Raw genomic sequence first — 18,144 nt, forward strand, 5'->3', positions numbered from 1 at the left:
CCCGAAAATAATTTGTTATGAGCAACTTCCAGGTAGTATTGCCAGGTCACGGTCATCCACCAATGAGTCAACGGGATTTTCATCCTCCCGCCTCTTCCGTTATTGCCGAGGGTGTGTCCATGGTGATTGACAGACAGAGCGTGTAAAATCCATTTCCCATGCTGTGCTTTGAAATGCAGAACCGAACCACCTCTCCCGAGGAAAAGGGGAGCATTTTTACTCTATACATGTTCTTCTGTAACTTCGAAGGTGAGATCAGTTATTAAGTAGCACTTATAAGTGGATCCCAAAGCATTCTGTACTTCAGGGGATTTGAATTCTATTTGAAACGCTGACATATTCAGCAGGAAGTTTTGAGGATCACTTGAGTCATAATTATCATGGGTAAGTAGACTCTGCATTTTACATTGCTGTCAACAGATGCATAATCGATCAATAAAGCTAGCATTACCAAGCACTAACTTATGTTTCCACCATTCGTATTAATTTTAAAAGTATGCTTTAAGATCGAGTTAGTCACGCCTAGTTAGATGACTACGTGTTGGGATGTTTGCCTTGTATTTAGAGAAGTTCCACTGAGTTTTGTGGAAATGTTATTTTTGGATAATTTACACCTCATAGCCATCTACTGGAGAGTCGATGAGTTTGATGGAATTATGCAGATGTGCTTTTTTCGCTGAAAAAGAGGTACAATATTAGCCAAACGAACCAATTAGCGAACACTGCAAACCGAAAGGAGAGCGGAGCGTAACTTTCAAACATCGTCGTTAAATATTCCCGGAGAGTTACCATTCCTCCTCTAAATATGACAGATAAATGCATCCTGAGGGGAAATAAAAGCTGGTGTGTCAATTATATCCAAGCTTTGGATTCAAGGCATTTTTGTTTTATTTACATCTAAATATTGGAGAAATGAAAACTCAAGGCTTAGGATATCAGAACAGAATGACATTTCGAAAAACAATCTCATGGTCATGTAAATATTTCTTTGTAAATAAACGACAGAAAATAAAAGTGAAGACCTATCAAACAAGCGTGCATAAAATTAAATCAAAAACAAATCTTTTGCAATTTTAGAGCTCTTTCGAATAAAAACTCCTAACGATTGAAAAAAATTCCCAGAAAGGGTCATGCAAAAGCGATAGAGTGCAGATGGCAATCTCAATTTCAACTATTGTGTCTATTCGTGGTTGACTTCCACTCGGAAATGTCAGGAGCTGTGATCGGAGCTAATGTACGACTTTCAGTTGAATACAAGCGTTACACAGTGCAGGCCTACCCTAGCGATACGCTCCATAAACGTAATAAAGTACAGCTTGTCAAAAGTTGGTTAACAGAACACAAATACATCCGCTGTCGGGTTAACGTGTTTCTGTAGTTGACTCTTTTTCTGAATGCGTCTTTTTGTTCTATTCCATACCAGAACCAGCATTTGGAGAAGTAAACCAGTTAGGAGGTGTATTTGTCAATGGCAGACCACTGCCTAATGCCATTAGACTGCGGATAGTCGAACTGGCCCAACTGGGGATTCGACCCTGCGATATCAGTAGACAGCTTAGAGTTTCACACGGTTGTGTCAGTAAAATTCTGGCTCGGTACAACGAGACCGGTTCCATATTGCCCGGTGCGATCGGAGGCAGCAAACCCAGGGTGACGACCCCCACAGTGGTCAAACACATCCGAGCGTACAAACAGAGGGACCCAGGGATTTTTGCGTGGGAGATCCGAGACAGACTCTTGGCTGATGGAGTCTGCGATAAATACAACGTCCCTTCGGTGAGCTCCATCAGCAGAATCCTACGCAACAAGATCGGAAACTTGTCGCAGCAGAACAATTACGAATCGAGTAAAACTCCAGCGCATCCATCTCCGCAGCCGGCTCTCCAGTACAATGCAATTTATTCGTATTCGAGTCCCATCACAACAGCCGGAGCTAAAATGCCAACGTCGCCCGGTGTGCCCGCAATCCCAGGACACGTGGGAATTCACAGGACCTGGCCTTCATCACACTCTGTCTCTGACATCCTGGGGATTAGGGCAATCATCGAGCAGCAAGGTAAGCGGCAGCAATCCAGTTACCAGTCGTCCAGTGCCAAGGGCCAAGATAAAAGAATTACAACATAAATGTGTTTGTTGGTACCTTATCGTTAAAATCCCCATGAATAATACTGAAATTTACTCTTGTTTAGTGAAAATCTAGCTTTCACTGGTTCATATTTTAGACAACCGTACGTTTTCTGTATTAACCCCACTCAGCCACCTTTTCCTCCCAAATAATTTGAGTCTCAGCACGAATTTGTAAATTTCAAGTCACCTTGTTCATTGTAACAGTTCATTAATTTCAACTCAGTAGCTGTTAAAGTGACAGCTATCAAACCCAAGGCTTCACATTTAATTTCAGCAGTTTCAGAAGTGCGCATTTTACCCAGATGCATTTAAATGTTTTCGTAAGATGAGACAAAGATTTGAAAGCTCCACTCTACCCATTTACAGTCATTAAACACACGTTAATTTCTAACGCATTCACTTTTCACAATCTAGTTAACAAAGCAAAGCCAGGCCGCTTCCCACAAGGAAATGTCCACTCCTGTTGTCAAACGACATAATTATTTCCTCTCTCATGCATCGGCTGATTATAATGGTCTCCTACTTATAGCTTACGTTTATGGTAGTTGGTCACCGATTTAGTTTACGTTTTTCGCGAAGATCTCTGCAATAGAGTTTCTCGAGGCACGCTGTTCCAGATTGATTGCGCAGTTAGTTAATAAATCAATTTTAAAATATTATTTTGGATTATTTTGCTGTTTCTGTGACACACACAAGCATTTTTTCGGATCAGTTCATTGGAGTCCCCTCTCTGTTGCACCTCCTAAATCACAGTATCATTTCCACATTTCCATGAAACATGTAACAAATCACTTGTTGGAAAGTTGCATCAAACAATGACATGGGTATCCGGGAATCGCCCAGGGGTTTATTTAAAACAGATTGAGCAGTCGTGTCGTTTTAACCCTACAATGTAAAGAGATGACAACTGCTTACATTTACGATAGTGCTACCTGGAAAAATTATTATCGGCTTTAACTGCCAACATCACTTTTCCTTTTTGAAACCATCACAATAACACATCTTGTTCTGGGACTAAGAGGAAATATATAATTAAAGCTCCAATTGCATTTCCTACATAATATATAGCTCTAGGCTACAACCAAATACATGAACATAAATTGCATTTAAAATGAATCCTGTATTTATGATTTTGGGGAAATCAAGTGAGGTTTCGGTAAAAGAATTTAATGGCTTACTATCACGGCAAGAGCCATGAACAGAGACCTGATACAAGATCTATGTAAACGATACCAGCAATTCTCAATATTTATCGAAATACTGAACGCTCGTGTATAGCCATAGATTTGAAAACTACCTATTTACAATAATTGACGATCAAATAAAGTATGTAAATATTTGTACAATATACCTTCCAAGAACGCAGGTTATAAGCATGTTTCAAAAATAACGTTTCGAAATGCACTGTTGGGAAGCTAACGTGCATCTGAAATAATATTCAAACTCTAATTGCGAAACAATTTGTGGAAACGTATGATATTTAACTGTTGCGTCTCTGATTTATTAACTTATACTATATTGGATAATGATCCAGACTGCTAAAAAGTGCAGACCGGACTCAACCAAATCCGCTAAGTTTAGCAGTAAATAAGCGGAATGGTACCCCAGTAAACTTCATCTGGCCGCCTGCACCAAATTAAAACAAAATGCCGGAATCATAAGGGCGGAAAAGAGACACAAATATGATGGCTGCTACAAGGCTATGATTCAAGTCATGTCATATAAATATTTTTATTGTTAGGTGCTATTCCCATTAGTGACAGTTCTTCCTATCCTACTAAAGTGGAGGAGTGGAACAGTATAAACAGGAGCCACTTCCAGTCCTCAAACCAGGCTGCAGTGAATGGACTGGACAAGTCCCCATTGGAGCAGGAAGTCAAGTACACTCAGGTAATTGTTGCTTGCCTTTCCTCTCAACTAGACAGATTACAGCGTTTACAGAACTCAGAACAACAAAAATAAATACTTTTGAGCAATTATATCCTCAGTGTAATTAGTGCTTTAAATTCCAATGACTTGTACATAATAGGAACATTCTAATTAGTTTGTAAAATCATGTAATATGTAGTAAACGTTTTTAATCAGAAAGAGGGAAATATAAGAACAAGATTTAGTTGATGTTTTAAATGGCATTAGATACGTCGCTGATAAATCGAAATAGTAATTAAGCCTGGCACAAATGGAAGTGCCAAATCGCAGAACGAGAACGAAAACTTGTGATACACACCTTCAAGGGGGCGGGGAGAATCCGAGTTACCACTGTACATAATCGATAATTTGATTGCTATACGTAAAATCATGTATTTCCATGATACTAGCGACCGTAACAAAGTAAATCCGCAATGAACTCTCTAAATATGAATTTACAATTTACACTAATTTACAATTAATATCTAGTCCGGTGGAATGAGTATAAAACTAAAAATGCTTGGGAACGAAGAAGCGCAAATTATACCAAGATTAAACCACAAGTACAATTTGTTTTCCAAGTAACATTACCACCTTTTCTCAAAATATCTCTCCAGAAAATGTTAGCAAGTCTGCCAATTAATCGTCCAAAACACAACGAAAATCGACTGATAAAGTATAGATGTATACACAACTGTTTAAAACGTCTGGGTAGGCGAGGAGGGGTGGAGAAACGTGGTGAAATGTCAAAGAAGCATTAATTGCTCAAGTATGCACATATATTCATGACTTTTAGTTTTTTATTACAAGTTTTCGCAAAAAATGTGGCACAAAGACTTTTCACTAATTAATAAAACATTATAGCCCAAATCTTGATTGAGCAATCTCATTCATTTTGCTCTATTGAAATAATTTAAATAATTTAATAAGGTCAATGACTCTCATCCCGGCCCACAAGCCTCATTCCGAATGAAGGGTTTGTGCCCGAAACGTCGATTCTCCAGTTCCTCGGATGCTGTCTGACCGGCTGTGCTTTTCCAGCAGCACATTCTCGACTCTAATCTCCAGCATCTGCAGTCCTCACTTTCTCCCACAAGAAAATGCCGACAATTTAAAAAATATGTGGATAGAAATAATTCTAACTAAGGCACTGGCACCACCGAGACGCAACAAAATGTATGATGGAGGAAAGAACCATTAAAACAGCGAACCGCCTCAACATTTTTAAAAAATTAAAATTAAAAGAGGCAAAAAGCTCGCTCCCCTACTTTCATCAGCTCATTTGATTGTGTCCAGTAGTTTTAGCAATATCTAATGTTAGGCAAGATCATTGACATTTATACATTGAAACTAATTACAATGGACACAGCTATTAAAACGAACGACATTATAGGTATTTCGCATGGCGTTTTTCAAATATATGTCGGGGTGAAAACCTATATTTCACATCGCTGCATTCTGGCAGGTTATGAAAGGTAAAAATGCGCTTTTTAGGTGATCACGCGGCTTGTATTATTCTGCGGTTTTATTGTACTATTGTCAATAGTATTTATGTAACAGCATATATCACACACTTACTCTTACATAAGTGACAGCAAAATTATGCTCGGTTTCGCATTTTTGTTCAACGACACTGCATGAGGAACCATTGTGTGAGAACAGTTATCACTGTGATGTTCGCCTCGTCTTAAACTGACCCTCATTTAGCCATTATTTTCATTGATATAATTACACGAGTCAACTGTTATGATTCACCAAAAGACTCAAACATTAATTACACATAAGCACAGAATCCAACACATTTATGACTTTTAAATCGGGGATCTCGTGACGAACATTTTAAATACTAACATAATTTAATCTATTTCCTATTACAATTCCCACATTTTAGCAGTCACTTAATTTTTGAATATTCACATATATTTAACATCCTGAAATGCCATTTTTCATAAGCCAATCGAGATTGTGAATTGTACATTGATTTCACTTAAAATATTCCATCCATTTTTGTATTGGTAATGTTACCTAATAGTTCCAGATGACAGTAGATATTTCTGCATTGCATGAAGAAATACAGTAATATATAAAATAAATAGGCACTAAGTGCAGACTTGTCATTCATGCAAAATTTTACATCAAAATGGTCTAAGTTATAAACATACTTTACTTAATATTTCACAAATTAGTCTTGTGATTTTGTTACATACTGCTAACAATAATGAAAGAAAAGAAAATAATTACAATTGGCTATTTTACTCTTCATTACAGATAATTTAACTTTGTTTTTAAATCTTCTAGGGTCCTAATGGTCTGCCTACAGCTAGCAGCTTTGTGTCTGTTCCAAGTATGGCTCCTTACCCTCCACCTACACAAGTATCTCCCTATATGACATATAGTGCAGCTGCCTCCAGTTACATGGCAACCCACGGCTGGCAACATGCAAGTGGCAGCACACTACCAACTCACAGTTGTGACCTTCCCACACCATTGCCATTCAAAAGTGTTCAAGCAACCAGAGAAGGTAGCCACTCCATTGTAGCCTCTGCATTGTAGTAATTAATTACAATACAAAGCAGTTTAGTGCCAGCATAACATTAAATAAAGTATTTTGGTACAGACATGCATGTTTTATGGAAATTCAAAAACTTCAATTTTTTTTGTTCAATGGACTTTGAATCTCCATGAAATACTAGCCCCACCCCTCACTTTATCACTGGAACCCAGACTTTTGTAGGACACAGGTAATAACACAATTGGCATTTAAAGAATATGAATGCCAGGATGAATGCATAATTATGTTCCAGGCTAGAGATGAAAAATACAAGAGAAACGTCTTAAGTCACTATATGCCTGAGATGATGGTTGGAATTTTGAAAAGTCAGCGTTTTCATTTGAGTAAGAAAACTCAGTGTTCCATCTGATCTTCTCTTAGACCGCAATTTTAACATTTGATCACAGAACGGCATCACCTCTAGTTATAAACCACGTATGGCTTGAAAATCTCAAATTTGTGCATTAGCAGGGAAATGTGGTGGCAAGTGACATGTAAAGGGAAGGTGGCAATATTACTGAAAATGTGTGGAAATTGTAATAATAGATTAAGTGTAAAATATCAGAGCACCAGATTTTCAAAATGTCATGCTGTTATGGATACAAATACAATTGACTGATTAGTTAAACTTGTCACAAGTACCCCAGGTCATTTACAATTTTATTTTCTTGATTCAAGCTCAGTTTTTAAAAACACTAGCGTATCTAAAACACTTTGCATAAATTATGCTGATTATTGGGAAAATATCCAATGTATCTATTATTCATTCAGATTATTTTATGAGAACAATTCAATAAAGTGCTGCATTGTTTATGAGATATTTGGAGGGAAACACTGTCAAGGGTTTTGAAGAAAATCCTCATGAACCTTAGCACCATGACTTACAATTCAATTGAAAACTTGAACCCAAGTGGTTCACTCTGCAAAACTAAAAATGAATATGTATGTTTTATGTAGATAGTACTACCTTCTGTTAATGAAGTAACATTTAAGTAATTGGACCTACAGAATGAGGCAAAGCATTGTAATTTAATTAATTAGTCAGGCAATAATTGATTGTGGGAAAATTAATTATGGAATAGAGGCATTCTTCTTTGTAAATACAAATAAAATGGCAAGATTTATTTTTGTAATATTGTGTAAGACTTTTCTCCCTGACTGTAACTGTTGGGTTTCTGGAAAACACATTATCGATGGCAAAATGCCCAGACACTTGAAAAACTGGACTATTTTATTACTTTATGTACTTACAGTAGAAGGTTCGCATGTTTTATGAAGGACATTTTCTTTCTTCAGCAGAGGATACAAAGTCAACCAGCCCTCCAAGTAAATCTACAGGATCCTATGCAGGCTCACAGGGTCAAATACAGCTAGGGTATAAAGTTAGTTATTTGAAGACCTGAACAAAATCTTTAAGAAGTTGATCAGAAAGTTCAAGCTTCATGTGAAAGCTTTAAATGGACTCAAATCATGGACTTGTAGCATAACCACTGTGAAAAGCAACTTCTGCTCTAGCTGATGCTACAGCATTGACCCTACAATTCAGGTGAAAATGTTAACATATTTTCCTGATAACTTCAAAAATGTTTCTGTTTGAAATGAATGTACATCAGCTTGCTGTGAAGTTTACATCCATGTAAATAATCATTTTTATTTGTGAGGACAATGGTAGTGGTAAAAAGAATGCCTATAAAATGTATTTAATTATAATTATCACTTAATCTAGAAAAGTCAGTAAATTAGGTCATAACTGCTAATTGTGCAGCAAAAAAAATCTGCAATCCTCATAAAGCATAAATAATCTGTCATCAATTTATGTTGAAACTTTAACTTTTTTAAAGTATGCTAATTATCAAGTTTCTGTAAAGAAATAGGTTCAGCTATTTTCTCAGTCTCATCAAAACCTTCTATAAAACCTGTTCCGGAATAAAGTTCAAGATGGATGTAAAAAAAAAATTTAAAGGGTGTAAATCATTAGGCTTTACCTGTATATATGTGTAATAAAGCCTTTTATTTTTATATCATATCTAAATTAAAAATTGTGAATTACAAAGTATTTGTTTTATTTAGATGTAAAAATTGTACTTTTCAGTTAATCATGTTCGATTAATTTATTGACATGATAAAATACTTTACAATGATATAATTTTGTTTGCTTTGAATGCAGATTCTGATAAATGTCCGCTAAAAATGCATGTTTATTAAAATTTATTTAGGGCTGTAACATGAGGTTTCATAAGAAAATACAAATGTTTCAGCAATATTTTGTTCTGTTTGAATCAGAAGTTTTCCTGAAGCCAAGCAAATGAATATTCATAAACCAAGAGCATAACTGCACCTCCTGAAGATAGAGAGGGATGAAAAAGAAAAAAAAAAGATTAATTTAAATTAGTAAAGGATTTTAAAAGTGCAACAGTACAAGCAGGCATAGATCTTTATTGCTAACATTTCTGATTAGATCACATATAAATAATATGTTTGGGATTACCTGGTCCTAGGCGCATGATCTTAGGTACCAAGCCTTTATACAATGCAAAGAATCTATTGAATGGAAAATGCAAAGTTTTGTTAATCTAGCGAACAAAATACTCTAATGATCAGTGAGAAATTATGTTAAATGTGTGAATATATTCTTCAGCTAATACTTTTCCCATTTTGAATGATAAAGTGTATTTCCACTTTGCATTTAGTTCTGCTTTTAACATGATCTGTAAAACGAGTGGATTCTCTAAATAAGTAAATGATAGTGTAACTGAAAGCATGATGTTGAAAGATATGATTTAACATATTTTTTCAAATTTACTTTTACATAATTCCTATTCAATTTTACATTCAATAGCTGAACTATGTACCATGACAGGATTTTCACACATTAAATATATTTCTGGAAAATGTGAGTAATTTGATCGGAAATAATTGCATTTATTCCAGTGATTTAATGTGATTTTCATAAGTTCATTTATTTTCTTCAGCCAAGGAGCAATTAAATTACATAGATGTAGTGGAGCGCATCACACTGGAAGTGCAAGGATGTGAATCCTAGGAATTCTCACCAGTGTTTCCAAAGAGTTCTTGGGGATAAGGGAAGATCCTTAATTTACATGCTATAGATAAGCACCGACACCTCTTATGATAGATCTTATGCACATGTTTACCAAGCAGGCCGGAAAATTTAATTTAACAGCATCCCCTCACTAGGTGGAGGAAGAGTCTCATGTCCCCATTCTGAATTAATAATTTTTCACTTCTTCACTAATTTGTAGGTGAGCATCTTTTATAGTTAAAAAAGCTGAATGAAGGCCAAGTTTCTGGTGGATTTCTGCCAAAGTTATGGAAGAGATTTTCTAGACCATTCTTTTTACTAGCTTGCAATTGCATGAAAACTTACTAAGAGTGACAATGCCAACATTATTCAACCTTCAAACTAAAAGGAATTCTTACCCTTCTTCCCTATAGATAGTACTGATGGTATTAATACAGGTTTTGTATTTTATCACTCCTGGTTTAGGCTGTGGTCCTTGGATTCTGCTTTTTGCAACATCGAAAGGTATATTAACACAAGAAGCAAACGTTCCAGACAAGAATCCAATTCCAAGTTTCCTCAAGAACTCCATTGCTGGGTCCTAAAAGAAAACATAAACATAAGATTGTTTAAGGGGAAAGAAAAGAATTACAATTAATCAAAAATCTACATGGCACTCTGTTTTGTTATTCTACCTAAACACATTAAGATTTCCCATACTCAAGCTGACTTTTTTGACAATCATATTGCCTGTGTTTTTACACATGTTCTAAATTGCTGAAACACACATTTCCTCACACAGGATTTATAAACAAAGTTTCTAAAAAAGACTGGCTAGGCATATGGGGATGATTTGTATAATTAGGCCTTACAATATACTTAGTATTACTGTATCAAAACATAAGAAATCCAAGCAACTATATTAGCTAATTGACCAGAATACCTTACAAATGACAGCAACTTCCACCATGAAATCTACCAAAATACTGATTTGTATATGAGATCTCCATATGTTAAAAAAAAATTTGATGCAGTGTCCTGTGTTTTTGTTCTCTTTCCTGCATGCTTTTCTCTTCAGATTTGCTTTCATGTTTAAGTTATCCAAGTCTATCAAGAAGTAGAAGTTTCCTGTTATTAACAATCCACATTAGTTCAATTATAGCAGTGACTGAAGTCTCTTGTATTTTTGAAAACCAGCAGCAACTAATTTAATTGACCTAAAGGATTTTTACAGTACATTGCTACTCCAAAATACTGCTAGTTTAAGATTTTTGCTGTATGCAGTGTTATATTTGCACTCTTGTCGGCATTTCATTGTTGCCTTATGTTGATATAATACAATTACCACTTTATTATGGTTAGTGTTAGCTATTATTTATATAGGCCTGTCATTTACTACATTTTTATGGACAATTAAATGTAATGGTGTGTAATAATTTACACTTGCAAATAGTCACATTTCAGTGTAATGTCAGTAATGGCAACTTCTTGGAAGATTAGAATATGAAATGATTGATGCAGAAAAGCTATGACAGATAGACAAATAATACTTCTTCCTGAAGGCTAGTGTAATTGGGACAATGTAACAGATGTATTGCCTTAGTTTGAATAAAATATTTGCATGTGGAAGTGAGCTGGACTAGAGTGAAAAGAACATGAAAATATATTGCTCATTTCTATGCTAACAATAATGAGTTTCTGATTTTTCTTTCAACACTGATATTGATTAGGGATTTGGATCAAATAATTACCTTATTTACAGGAATAATACTTTTCACATTGAAGTAAAATCCAAAATAGATCATGTTAAAAACACCATGACGACCCAATGTTGCTGTCAGTCCCTTGTTCAGGCCCCTGAGTCCAAAACCCTGAGATCGAATTATTTCACGTGCATAAGCAAATGTGGATGGTTGCTGTATTGAAACAAAATATGAAGTCGCTTTTAGGTCAAATAAATAGTATAAAATACTAGTTCTTCATATTTTTTGTCATTACGTGGCAAAACCAATGTCGATTGTGATCCAAACGTATGATGCAAGCTTTCTAATCTGAGAAAATCTCCTGCTATGTAGCTCATTGTGCCAACTGAAGATGAGAAATAGATTGGGGCCTGAGATCAAAGAATGGAAATTGGAATATTCATGATTATTCTAAGTAGGAGGAACTGAAAGTAGGTGGGGTCTGCAGGAGTAATAATAGGTGGCTGAGCAATTAGGGTGGGGGACCAGATTCAGTGGAAGTGGAGGCCAAGCTAAATACCAAAGGATTCGGGGACTAACAATAGTAGTCTAAAAAATCTGATTCTTAGTGTGAACAATAGTAGTGGGTTACTGCAATTCTAATATCATTACAGACAAAAGGTTTCCATTCATTTTAACTGTATAAACACCAAGTTACACTATAGAACATTAGTGTATATTTATTTGAAGATCATCTTTTCTGTTAAATTAATACAATAATTCATTTTATAATAAACACATCAATGCCTCAAGTAAAGTAACAGGGAGTCAATTTGAGTACCTTAAGTATTGCGCTGGGATTCCACATAGAACAGCAGAACTACGATTGCAAGTTCTGGGAATTTCCACAGAAATTCTCCTGATCATCATAAATAAAATCAAATTGCGACATCAGCTACTTACATCAGTCTTACATGACTTTACCGATCTTCTATTTAAATTACAATGGGAGATCAGGTAAACTATACACGTTCTAGCCATAACATTTTACCAAGAAGGGATTTTAAGGGTGAAATGTCCTGCTTTCAGTATATCTGAGTTGACGGCAGAATACATTTTGTGTTCTATCTGCAATGACCTGAACCACCTGCATTTTTGAGTTTAGATATCTACCTAAATATGGCCCAGAACAGTCATACTCTGACAGGGCATTGCACTTAAAATTACATCTGCTGCAGTAAGCCTTAGAGGCATGCAGCAGCAGGAATAGCCACTGCCTTTCAACCTTTTGGCACTTCTCCAAAAACAACAGTCAGCAAGCTACATGCTGAAGATACATGCAAAGCTGAGAAAAAAAATTCTTCCACTTTTTGATCTTCCTTGTCTTTCTGACTACATGATTCGGTTTGAATGTGAATGTGGGCGAGAATCACAATCTACCATTAATTTTATTCTCAGCCCTTTCAGTCGATTTGAAGGAAGATGAGATGGAAATGCCATTGCCATTTCTTCCCGCTTCTATTCCATGGACTCTTTGCTTGTGACTGTTATAGATAGAGCTACAAGGCTTCTCTCTTTGACAGAGCTGTAGAAATCCTAGGTCAATGTAAAAGGACCAGAGACCCAGGTTCATGGGCCCTTTTCTAAGTAACTATTAAGCATTCACTAATACATTAGAATGAAAGGTTTAGGCTCTTAAATTGTGCAATTGAATAAGTAATATGAATTCCTTCATGACTTTATGATCAGACAAGCAACCTGAACAGCGACATCCTAGGTTTAATCTTAGTGTTGTAAATTGGGACTTGGAAATTCTATCTCTCCAGGTTTAGAAGAGAAACATCAATTTTTAAACATTTTTAATTCAGTTACATTTATTGATTTCTGCACATGTTGGATTGGCTTAACTGTGCTGCCCATTATGTTTATTGCTACAGTGTCGTGTTTAACCAATGTGAAAAGGTTGTCAGATTTACGAGTGATTAACCAATTCAATAAACAGTGCAATTTCATTAATGGCCCAATGATATTTATTGTAATGGCTGAGGACGGTAAAGTACAGAGTAAGAAACTATTGGTCTTTCTGGGAAACTCTATGGAATCCTTTGGATTTCGTTAGGCAATTGAACAAGTTCCAGGAGATTATGGATGTCCAAGAAGTGTTATAAATCAATGAGGAGGTGATGGCCTAGTGGTATCGCTGGACTATTAATCTAGAAACTCAGCTAATATTCTGGGGATCTGGGTTCAAATCCCACCACAGGAGATGGTGAAATTTGAATTCAATTGAAAGAGAATTTGGAATTAAGAATCTACTGATGACCATGTAACCATTATTGATTGTTGGAAGAAAACCCATTTGGCTCACTCTTATCCTTCACGAAAGAAATCTGCCATTTCACCTGGTCTGGTCTACATATGACCCACAGCAATGTGGCTCACTCTCAAATGCCCTCTGAAATGGCCTAACAAGCCACTTGTTACAAAGTCTCAAGAAAGAAATCAAACCACCCAGCATCAACCTGGGTACCGGAAAAGACAATGGCAAAACAGCCCTGTAGACCCTGCAAAGTCCTCCTTCCTAATATTGGGGACTTGTGCCAAAATTGGGAGACTTGTCTTACAGACTAGACAAGCTACAGTCCTGACATACTTATGGAATCACAGTTGACAGACAATATCTTAGATACCACCACTGTTATCCCTTGATATTTCCTGTTCCACTGACAGACCAAACAGAGATAGTAGCACAGTGGTATACTGTTGGCAGGGAGTTGCCCTTGGAGTCCTCAACATTGGTTCCAGACCCAATGAAGTCTCATGTGTTCAGGTTAAACATGGGCAAGGAAACCTCTTGCTGATTACCACATACTGTCCAATCTCATCTGATGAATCAGTACTCCTCCATATTGAACAACATTTGGAGGAATTAGTTTGGGTGGCAAGGGCAGAAAATGTACTCTGGGTGGGGGATTGCAATGTCCATCACCAAGAGTGGCTCAGCAGCAGCCCTACTGATCGAGCTGGTTGGGTCTTAAAGGACATACCTGCTAGACTGGGTCTGTGATAGGTGGTGAAGGAACCAATAAGAGGGAAAAGGCATACTTGACTTCATCCTTAACAATGTACTAGCTACAGATGCATCTGTCTATAATAGTATCGGTAAGAGTGACCACTGCACAGTTCTTGTGGAGACAAGGTCCCACTTTCAACTGAGAACACTGAAGCAGCCAGGTGGCTCTGTGGTTAGCACTACTGCCTCACAGTGCCAGAAATCTGGGTTCAATTCCACCATCGGGCAAATGTCTGCACTGGTTTCATTTGAGTGCTCTGGTTTCCTCCAAAGGTGTGCAGGTTAGGGTGGATTGGCCATGGTAAATTGCCCAAAGTATCCAGAGATGTGCAGGCTAGGTAGATTATGGGAAATACAGGGTTACAGAGATAGAGTGGTGTTTACCAACTGGCCAAGGTATTCACTGATATCTTCAACCTCTCCCTCCTACAAGCCGAAGTCTCCACCTGCTTCAAGAAGACCACCATCATTCCTGTACCTAAGAAAACACATGCAATGTACCTTAATGACTACTGGCTAGTGGCTCTGACCTCAATAATCATGAAGTGCTTCAAGAGGCTAGTGATGGCCCACATCAATTCTAGTCTCCCAGCCTTCCTCAGGCCCTACAGTTTGCCCACCAATGTAACAGATCCAAAGTGAAAGTCATATTCCTAACCTTGCACTCATCCCTGCAACATCTTGTCAAGAAGGACACCTATATCAGAATCCTGCTCATTGACTACAGTTTTGCCAATCCTGGGATACACTATTACTCCTCCAGACTGATCTCAAAACTCTGAGACCTACGTCCTGGCTCCGCCCACTGAAACTGGATCTTCAGCTTCCTGACCCACAGACCGCAATCAGTGAAGATAGGTAACTGCACCTGCTCCACAATAACACTCAACACTGGTGCCCCACAAGGATGTATTTTCAGCCCTCTACTGCACTCCCTGCACACCCACAACTGTGTTGCCAAATTCTGAACAAACACCATCTACAAGTTCACTGATGATACCACCATAGCAGGATGGACATCTACCAACAACAAATCAAAATACAGAAGGGAGATTCAGGGCTTGGTGATGTGGTGCAATGAGGACAGCCTCTGTCTCAACATCGGCAAAACTAAAGAACCGATCATTGACTTCAGGAAAAAAGGAGGAGAACACACCTCCATCTGCATCAATAGAACTAAGGTTGAGAGATTTGAGAGTGTCAAGTCCCTCAGAGTGACAATAACTGACAACCTTTCATGGACTTCCTGCGTAGATGTGATGATCAAGTTGGCATAATAATGCCTCTTCTCCCTCAGGTAGCTCAAGAAATTTGGTATGTTCATAAGAACTCTCATCAACTTCTACATATGCATCATAGAAACCATACTGCCTGGGTGTATAATGGCTTGGTATGGCAACTGCTTTGCCCAGGACTGTAAGAAACCACAGAAGGTGGTGTGCACAGCCCAGACTATCACAGAAGCCAACCTTCCATTCATGGACTCCATTTAGACAATTTGCTGCTGCTGAAAGGCTGGCAACTTCATCAAAAACCTATTGTACCATGGTAATGATCCCCTACAACGTCTTCTGTCAGGCAGAAGATACAGAAGCCTAATCCTAGGCACCAGCAAGTTCAGGAACAGCTTCTTCCTGGCTATTATTAGACTGATGATTGACTCTCTAGCCTCAAATGATGCTGATTTTGCTAACATTGATCTCACCTCGTGCGCACCCTGCGTGCCCGTCTAAGTTTTCTTTCAACTTCTGATGTGTTCACCTTTGCTTATTGTAATCTACCTCTACTGCTCGTAAACAAAGCTTTTCACTAGTTTGCTACACGTGACAATCAATCAACTACCAAACAGGAATACTTGCATGCCAAATAATATAAGCAGTAAGTGATAGACAGAGCTGAGTGATCTCACAACCAATGGATCAGATCTAAGCTCTGACGTCTGGTCACATCCAGTTATAAATGGTGGTGGATAATTGAACAACTCACTGGAGGAGGAGGTTCCACTAATATTCCCCTCCTCAACGATGGGAGAGCCCAACACTTAAGTGCAAAAGATAAGGCTGAAGCATTCTCACCAATCTTCAGCCAGAAGTTCCAAGTAGATGATCCATCTCAGTTTCCTCCATTGGCCCCCGGCATTACAGATATCAGTCTTCAGTCATTCAATTCACTCCACATTATATCAAGAAACTGTTGGAGGCACTGAGCACTGCAAAGGCTTTGGGTCCTGACAACATTTCAGCAATGGTACTGAAGACTTGTGCACCAGAATTTGCTGCTCCTCTAGCCAAGCTCTTCCAGTACAGTTACAAAACTGACATCTACCCCAACCATGTGGAAAATTACCCAAGTATTTTCTATAAACAAAAAGCAGGACAAATCCAACCCAGCTAACTACCACCCCATCAGTCCACTCATGATTATCAGTGAAGTGATGGAAGTTTAGCCAACAGTGTTATCAAGCAGCACCTGCTCAGTGACGCCCAATTTGGGTTTTGCCAGGGCCACTCAGCCCCTGGCCTCATTACAGTTTTCGTCCAAACATGGACAAAATAGCTGAATTTCAGAGATAAGATGAGAGTGACAGCTCTTGACATAAAGGCCACATTCGACAGAGTGTATCTTCAAGGAACCCTAGCAAAACTGGAATCAATGGGTATCAGGGGGTAAACTCTCCACTGGTTAAAGTCATACCTGGCACAGAGAAAGGTGGTTGTGGTTGTCAGAGGTCAATCATCTCAGCTCCAGGACATTTCTTTGGGAGTTCCTCAGGGCAGTATCCTCGGCCCAACCATTTTCAACTGCTTCATCAATGACCTCCCTCCATCATAAGGTCAGAAGTGGGATGTTTGTCAATGATTTTACAATATTCAGTACCATTCGTGACCCCTCAATTATTGAAGCAGTCCATGTTCAAATGCAACAAGATCTACACAATATCCAGCCTTGGGCTGAAAAGTGGCAAATAACATTTGCATCACACAATTGCCAAGTAATGACCATCGCCAATAGGAGACCTTATTGCTATTACCATCATCGGATGCCCTATTATCAACATCCATAGGGTTACCATTGACTATAAACTCAAACGGATTTGTCACATACACACAGTGGTTACAACAGCAAATCAGAAGCGAGGAATACTGTGGTGATCAACTCACCTCCTGACTTCCCAAAGCCTGTCCACCATCTATAAAGCACAAATCATGAGTGTGACAGAATGCCTGGATGGATGCAACTCCAATAACTCAAGAAGCTTGACACTATCTAGAACAAGCAACCCGCTTGATTGTCACTGCATCCATAAGCATCCACTCCCGCCACCACTGAAACTCAGCAGCAGCACTTTGTACTACCTAGAAGATGCACTGCAGTATTTCACCAAAGATCCCTGGGTACAACCCCCAACCCACAACCACTTGCATCTACAGGACAATGGCAGCAGATACATGGGAACACCACCACCTGCAAGTCTCCCTTCAAATCATTCACCATCCTGATTTGGAAATATATCATTGTTCCTTCACTGTCATTGGATTAAAATCCTGGAATTCCATCACATTGTGGGTCTATTTACAGCATATGGACAGCAGCAATTCAAGAAGGCAGCTCACCATCATCTTCTGAAGGGTGACTAGGGATGGCTAATAAATGCTGGTCTGCCAGTGATGCCCATGTCCCACGTGTGAATAAAATAACTTAATTAATGTTCCCTGAAAAAAAGCACATCATCCTAGTGAAAAATCAATGCTTCCTCGTTTAATCACGGGTAAATTGTTTA

General features: G+C 38.0%; 2 protein-coding genes across 7 annotated transcripts in view; one reads left to right on the top strand and one right to left on the bottom strand.

Annotated features, from left to right (window-relative positions):
- The first annotated feature begins 17 nt into the window (after window positions 1–17).
- Window positions 18–8,264, top strand: pax9 (paired box 9). 5 transcript variants are annotated; one of them, XM_087989930.1, is made up of 5 exons: window positions 18–249; window positions 1,424–2,056; window positions 3,869–4,017; window positions 6,334–6,556; window positions 7,883–8,264. In XM_087989930.1, the coding sequence occupies exons 1-5, from the start codon at window positions 159–161 to the stop codon at window positions 7,987–7,989; spliced, it is 1,203 nt and encodes a 400-aa protein (XP_087846056.1). In that variant the 5' UTR covers window positions 18–158; the 3' UTR covers window positions 7,990–8,264. The 5 variants fall into 5 exon arrangements, with proteins under 5 accessions (XP_087846056.1, XP_087846058.1, XP_043553782.1 ...); XM_087989931.1 differs by having other exon boundaries at window positions 166–384; XM_087989932.1 differs by lacking the exon at window positions 6,334–6,556.
- A 515-nt stretch (window positions 8,265–8,779) lies between these two features.
- Window positions 8,780–18,144, bottom strand: part of slc25a21 (solute carrier family 25 member 21) — a 523,142-nt gene continuing 513,777 nt past the window's right edge. For both annotated transcript variants that reach the window (XM_043697848.2, XM_087989933.1), the window contains 4 exons: window positions 11,360–11,524; window positions 10,028–10,209; window positions 9,075–9,127; window positions 8,780–8,927 (listed from right to left, as the gene is read on the bottom strand). In XM_043697848.2, the coding sequence (XP_043553783.1) occupies window positions 8,866–8,927; window positions 9,075–9,127; window positions 10,028–10,209; window positions 11,360–11,524 (462 nt within the window). In that variant the 3' untranslated portion in view covers window positions 8,780–8,865. The remainder of the gene's footprint in view (window positions 8,928–9,074; window positions 9,128–10,027; window positions 10,210–11,359; window positions 11,525–18,144) is intronic.

The sequence above is a fragment of the Chiloscyllium plagiosum genome, unplaced genomic scaffold (assembly GCF_037043375.1).
Source record: "Chiloscyllium plagiosum isolate Xiang-an unplaced genomic scaffold, Cpla_swu_hap1 HiC_scaffold_8, whole genome shotgun sequence".
Lineage (NCBI taxonomy): Eukaryota > Metazoa > Chordata > Chondrichthyes > Orectolobiformes > Hemiscylliidae > Chiloscyllium > Chiloscyllium plagiosum.

Coding starts and splice junctions, on each gene's coding strand:
- pax9 (XM_087989930.1), top strand. CDS start 159: ATGCTGTGCTTTGAAATGCAGAACCGAACCACCTCTCCCGAGGAAAAG. Junction 250..1,423: donor GTTCTTCTGTAACTTCGAAG/GTGAGATCAGTT, acceptor ATTCCATACCAG/AACCAGCATTTGGAGAAGTA. Junction 4,018..6,333: donor AGGAAGTCAAGTACACTCAG/GTAATTGTTGCT, acceptor TAAATCTTCTAG/GGTCCTAATGGTCTGCCTAC.